Source organism: Trichoplusia ni, chromosome 7, assembly GCF_003590095.1.
Source record: "Trichoplusia ni isolate ovarian cell line Hi5 chromosome 7, tn1, whole genome shotgun sequence".
In the NCBI taxonomy this organism is placed as follows: domain Eukaryota; kingdom Metazoa; phylum Arthropoda; class Insecta; order Lepidoptera; family Noctuidae; genus Trichoplusia; species Trichoplusia ni.
The window spans coordinates 4,641,518-4,648,819 of record NC_039484.1 but is presented as its reverse complement, the minus strand read 5'-3'; the positions used below and the strand labels follow the sequence as shown (position 1 = coordinate 4,648,819).

At 41.7% G+C, this 7,302-nt stretch overlaps 1 protein-coding gene across 1 annotated transcript; it reads left to right on the top strand.

The window, feature by feature from the left end:
• The first annotated feature begins 452 nt into the window (after positions 1–452).
• Positions 453–7,283, top strand: LOC113496049 (flocculation protein FLO11). Its single transcript, XM_026875115.1, has 2 exons — positions 453–5,615; positions 5,704–7,283. The coding sequence occupies exons 1-2, from the start codon at positions 927–929 to the stop codon at positions 6,637–6,639; spliced, it is 5,625 nt and encodes a 1,874-aa protein (XP_026730916.1). The 5' UTR covers positions 453–926; the 3' UTR covers positions 6,640–7,283.
• The last annotated feature ends 19 nt before the right edge of the window (positions 7,284–7,302 follow it).

Here is a 7,302-nt window from a genome sequence, read left to right as displayed (position 1 = left end):
TATGGTTGCATAGAGGTCTGTAATGGCCTAATGCTACGTGTCTTTGCCCAGTTTAATGGCGTATTCAAGGCATCAAATAACCTCAACTCGTAATTAGTTAAAGGACAAACATTTGACACCCTTTAGTTTTCGCGTGTTTGAATTGTAATAGGGTGTAGCAATTATGCTAATGATTTACTTAGGTCTTGAAGCAATTAATTACTCACCTACCTGTTTATTAGTTGCACTGACTAAATTTGCGTTACAGACGGAAGAACTTTTGTTTTTAATTATTACGCTCAAAACATCAGGTCACATTCACAAACACATACAGACACAGGACAAACATTCGTGGATCATAATGATGACGAATGTGATGACCTCAACAACTATTCGTGCAATCGACTTGTCAAATATCTATAGACATAATATAGGGCATAAGTCTCGTCCAAGGTACGCCGGCCCGGTCGGTGTATACACCCTATACACTGTTAAAATATTATTCCATAATTTACGTAACTGTTGATACCATGAAGCCAACACTAGATAATATTTATTTGTCCACATTTTCTCAGTCTATTGTACCACTTCAATTATGTCTAGCATGTAACGCATTGTTCACAAAATCTCAGACATTATCTTGACCTGTACAAATTGTTTACATTACATACATATAGTATGGGAAAGAAAATAAAAGGAGTACAATAAGAAATGGAGTTTGTTGAACCTATTCTAGAAGATAGTGAAAGAACTTTATCCATAGGTATATTTAGTAGTGTTTAAGTCTAGGTCACACTGCATATAAAGATGGATGATAAAATTGTCAGTTTGTCGAAGGGGAGCTTGTTACACCGTCTCTCCTCCGGAAGCGATAGATGGTTGAAAATGAGTAAATTATTAGGAAATTCTACAGTGATAGCAGTTTTCAAACGACTGGGCCCAAACAAATGCCTAACAAAATTTGTTTCTTATTTCAGATGGCACACCGTACTGTGCACCGCCTGGCGTACCTCGTGACACTCCTCGCTGTGACGTCATCAGCCAAGAAAGAGCAATCAAGATGGTCCCGACAGATCAGCACATACACATCAGACATCAGCGACTGGGTGCCCCTACCCGGCCCTGTCGAAAGGGAATCTGAAATCATGCCCGAAGTCATGCCTCAAATCAAGAGGCAGGCTGTCGCAGAACCAAGGATTCTGACAGAACCGTTCCCTGGATTAACGAGACCCACAGGATTCAGCCAGGACTCTTTCCAAGGAAGACCTTACTTCAACGCGCCACTAAACCGACAGCTGTACCTACAATCCGTACCTTCTGTCCCATCTGCGCCTCAAAACTACCTCACTGAACAGGGATTCGGACAAAGCATTCGATTCGGCTTGTCCCAACCCAACTTCCCCTTAAGCCAAGGGTTCGTTGCACCTCCGTTTGGTTTCGATACCGTTCAACCACAAAAGTCCCGTCCGCCACCAATACCTAATCCAGTCAGCTTCTCTCAAGGACTACCTTCCCCACAAGCTAAACCATTCTACAATCCAGGTCAAAAAACTAAATTTGATGTACCGAGACTGGTCGATGGATACCGCGCGGAGAATGTTAGCAGTGACTACTCCTTCCACTCAAAGAAGAGACCACAGTCCTTACAGAAGATAAAGTTCGACAGCATCGACAAACCTATGAAGTCAGACTCATTGGCACATAACTCAAAACTTGAAAGAGAAGAAGTTCAGCTGCTTTACGTACCATTAGAGTCACTCAATAGAGGCCAATTTAACTTGAGAAGTCCTTTGACAACATCGCAGCTGGTTAATACAGAACTATATTCCCAAGGTGCTCCGAGACCTAATCCTGTAAAGCAAACCTTCATCAATGAATATCAAAGACCTATTGCCAAGCCATTGGAGACTTTTAGTGGACAAAACTTTTTCTCAGACTTTAACTCGCAACTGAAAAACGATGACCAAGTACCAAAATACTCGACGAACCCAACTCCATTCCCGACTCAACCCCCGACTACCCCTAAACCGAAAAAGTTGAAACCCCATCAGCCACCTCTAGCTATTTTCATGACTAAGGAAGTAAGTAAGAACAGTCAAGTAAAAGTAGGCGACGTGCTATCATCATTGAAAAACGCCGACACTATTGCTGTATTAGATTCAGTCAACCCATTAAACGCGCCAAAGGTTTTCATTGGACCCTCCACCTTGCCACCACCAGAGAACTTTGTTAAATTCGAGTTACCCTACCTCTCAAATATTGAGAACAGCGACAAGAAACTGAAACAGCTACCGTTCTTTGTGGCGCCACTCAGCTACAACACTCCAAATGGATTTGCAAAAATACCATTCCCGTCTCCTCACGTAGGCTCAGTTGTTATCAACTCTCAAATCCGTGATACCGCACACAGCCCGACACCTTCACAACCAAACTACAACCCGAACTACTATGCTGTGACGTCACCCGCACAAGTCCATACTGAAAAACCTGTTACTCAAAAGCCAACGTTTAGCTACTACAGTACTGCTTCCCCGAAGCCAAAACCTCCAGTTCCGAATTACCAATCGAATTATTACTCTTTCGAACCTCAAACAGTGTCCTCAATAAGACCACCGAAACAACCCGAAACTGCCACGGCTCCTCCCAAGACTGGATCTTACTTCTTAAGCAACGCAGGACCCCAATACAGCTCACAAGAGTTCGCTAACTTCCCTCCCGCGAACAATAATTACAAGTCTTCTGAACTTCTTGACCAGTACAACTTCCAAAGAAAGCCAGAACGTACAACGACTCTAAGGACAACTACCACTACAACGACAACGACGACGACTAAACCACCTTCGACTTACCCAAGCCAATTACTAGAAACACATAACCCTTACTCGATAAACCAAGCGTTCCACTTTAGTACCCCCTTGGACTACCACAATTACTTCGATGACGTGAAACAACCTTACATGGTACCTGGTACAGAAGGTCACTCACCATCCCCATCACCACCATCATCACAAACACCCTCGCCGCCGCCTTCTCCTTCATCTTCCCCCTCCCCGACGCCTTCATATCCATCAAGAGCGGAAGCACAGCCGGAACAAGTCATCACCGAGAAACCAAAGTACCGACACCAACCGAACTACTTACAGAACTACACCCCCGAAATACATTACGACTCCGACCCCAACCTGAAATACCCTGTTTTCAATCACAACGATTATATTGAAAAAACTGAAACGTCCTCTCAACCGCCACCTAGCCCTGTTAACTCTGATGTAATTACACCAGCTAGCAATTACAACAGTGATATTCCCGCTCCAGTAATTAATAACAACAACTATAACAATGACTACAATGCACCTTTAAATACTTATAAGGCAGAATACGCCCAAAACGTTGAGCCTCAACCTCAAAACGGAGAACTGACACAACCACAGCCTGGTGAACAAGAGAATCCATCAGAAGGTAACGACTTACCTACTGTTTCCGAGATTGATACTCCACCTAAATATGACAATGAAGAATATAACGCGTACCAAGCTAACTATGATGCCGCGGAACCTGCCCCTAGTTCTTCCTCCTCAACGACATCAACAACGACTACTCGTAGGACGCCCCCACGAAACAGAGGACGTCCCCGATACACCACCACACCAAGATCTGAATCTTACGAATCTACTACAAGAGTCGTAGTAACCAGACGACCATTGAGGGAAAGAAAACCACTTCCACCCAGACCAAGATATGAACCAAACAAGATCACAACCGAGAAAACTAGCAAAAAGTCAGACTCAAGTGAAAGCACAACAAAATCAGCACGACAAAGGATTAGAGGACGCATTCATTACAAACCCTCCGAAAATGAGGATATCTATGACAAAAGAGTAAAGTCGCATAACACCAAAGAGGAAGACCTTGCCTACCAAAGAGATGTCTTACACCAAAACTACCCCGTGACGTTGATGGAGCGTGCCAGTACTGTGGACATTGAAGCGATGACTGAACCCACTTTCAGACAAACTGCGGAAAAAAATCAAGAAGCTCTAACTGAGACTGTTGATACTGAAAACGCTTACACTAACGAAAAAGTATCAATAAGCCATGACTTTGTAAATACGGAGTCAAGGGAAGAATCTCAACCCACGTTCACAGCAAGAAGTACCACTATAAATCTTGAAACATCTTACGTACCCAACCTACCTTCTACCCGCCAAGACTACCTGTACCAATCTAGGAGCAGTGCGGCCCCGGTAGAATCAAGCGGTTATGACGACATAAATGTTGAAAAAGAAGAAGATATCTACGTCAAACACACCACTCCAGTACCAAAATCAGAATATGTTGACATAAGTTCATACGCCTCTGAGTCCCCTTCCAATCCAGCTACTGAACAAAGTGTCAGTTATTCAATCAGCAATGATTTCGGTCCCGCCAAACAAGAAGATGCTACAACATCTCCCGAAAACGAAGGCGCAAAGGTCGAGAGCCAAGAGCTTCCCGAGCTAGAAGAAGAAGAGAATGTTGTACAAACTACACCATCATACAACCGAGTGCGCGTTCGCCCCGGAGTCATCAGACAATACCACCAGGCTTCAACAGAATCTCCTAAAACCAAAGAAAGGAAGAGGCCTTCCCAAGCAGTCACTTACAGACCAGCATTTAATGGACGACGAACAACAATGAGGATTGACGAAATTGAAGCTGACTTGAAAACAAAACAAGTGCACTCACGACCAGAAGTACAGGAAATTAGACACCCAGTATATAGACCTGAGCCATCAACAGAGCCCTCGGTGACATCACCATCGACAACTGATAGTGCAACTAAGCGTGGACATTTCCGCCGCAGAAGACCATCATACTCTTACACCACTACATCAACGGAGTCTTCTAGTACTAAACGCGTCTATGAAGTGAAGAACAGGTTCAGAGGGCGAAGACCGACTGAAAAGCCTACAGAGAAATCTGCTGAATCTGTACAAACAGAGGCACCAGCGTCCACAACCAAAAGTCCCCTTCACTCCAGATACAGCCACAGACCAAGACTCTCAGAAAGGTATAACAAGAAAACTGAGATTGAAGAAACAGAAGATCAAGACTCGAACTACTCCATCAACAGGCCAAAATACACCGAACCTGACTCAGACCAATGGTCACCGAAAATCTCAAGCGACTCATTCAAACCTTACAACCCTAACGATATCGTCGATGAGCAAAAAATTGCTACCACTGAACGTAGATCAGACAAAGACAGTGAATTAGACATTATTACAGCCAGAAATGAATTTGAAGATATTTTACTGACGGTGACACCGGCAAGCAACAACAGAGTGAACAAGAAAATTCCTGAAATACCACCAACGCTAGAAGCTTTGGTAGAGCAAAGTAAAGTTACAAGAAGTGACTCAACCGATACTATGTCAACCTTCGAAAGTATGTTGGAAGAAGTGATGAAAAGCTTGGAAGAGCAAGACCAGGACGAGTACTCCATGAACGTAATGAAACATAAAGGGGGTGAGATTGGTGAAATTCCACCCGAGAGAATCATATCTTCTGGAGACAATTATGCAAAGTCTACGACACCATTGGAAGAAATCACGACTGTGGAACCAACAGCTGATGACTCTACTCTTAATACCGAGGTAGGTACAGAAAAAAAAAATATCAGTGAATTGAGTACATTATAACATAGCTTAATATAGACACTAACTACAACATTTTCTTCTGCAGGATGACAAAGACCGCAAAGCCCGTCGTCGTGGTTTCTGGAAGAAAGTTAATGTACGCCCACTGACAACCGAATCTATCGAGTTCGCTGAATCACAGTACTACACACACACTGTCAACCGCCTTGGACAACCTGTAAAACAATCAAAGAACGTTCATGAAAAAACTGAGAAAAGTGAAAAACCAAAAGTAACTACCTACAAGCCAAGCTACGACTTCATTAAAGACCTTTTTACTAATGACAAAGAAGCTACAAACATTGATGTGATTCCAACTGTTGATATTCCTAAGCTTAGTAGCAAGGCAACAGAGAATGATGAAACTCTGATAACTGAAGAAAGTAAACAAACGACTGTATATTTGGAGAAGGAATCACAAACTCAATCGTCTATCAGTCCTGGAGATTTCGACTTAGGTACTGGCTCGCCTGACCCTACACTCGATGACTTATACCTTACAACACCAACTGAAGCAACAACTACAACAGCAGCTGTAACTGTCAACAGATCAGACGCAGGATTCAGTTTCATGGACTATTTGTTCGGAGTCACGTCAGAAGGTAAACAAGGTGAGGGACAAAATGAAACAAAAGCTACCGACGCTGACATTCAAATCACAACAGAACAACCCAAACCTAAAATTGTTACAACGGAAAGCGCGTTCATTCCTGAAGAGATTACTGCCGCATCAACAGCTGGTGATAACACCGAGATAGTCCAATTTGATGACATCAAAAGGCTAAACACCACAGAGGAAGCTAAAACAGAGAAAACAGCTGACACCACGGAAATATCTGTAGTCAAGGTAGAAACCTCATCAGTCTCGTCGTTCATGAACCCAGCCAATGTAGTCAGTACTTCAATGTCCACCGAAGTGTCACACGAAACAGAAATATGCTTTAGAGGCAAGTGTATCAAAACTAGCAAAGATATTTTATAAATAAATTCCAAGTGATCTATACTGGTGCTAAAAGACTTGTGTTCAAAGTAGTGAATTGTGTGAACAATAATGACTCAAGTACCTTAATCCAAGGGGTCATCGAAATTTTATAATCTCTTATTGAATATTTATTAGTTTGTGGATTAGGTTCTCGGTGCGGTGAAATCTTGTAAATAGTAAATCCAGAGGCTCTTTACTTGGTTCCACCTAAGTAATCATTAACTATAAGTAAGACATTTTCAACTTTTAAGGCCCGTGGCCACATGCTTTAAAAGTTTACACTATGTAATATATTTTTACGTAGTTATTAATTTTAATTATAGGAATATTCTGCTATTTTATACCTGCATTCTATACTTTATTGTAAATATGACTGAACGTTTTGTAACCATTATTTTAAGTATTTTCTTAATTACTATTTATTTTCTTAGTTTAATTTTCTATTTTAAGCTCCTTTCCACAAAAAAAGAGAAATGTTTTCTACATTTTCGTAACAACGGGATACTGAAAGACAATTATTGTTGAAATCCCACCCAAATAACAACAATCTTGCTTATTTGATAGATATTGTATAGGAACTATCTGTTAAATAATCACTGAAATTGTAACTATTATAAAATAAAATAAAAAGTATTACCAATTAAGTGTTATTTTATTTATAAT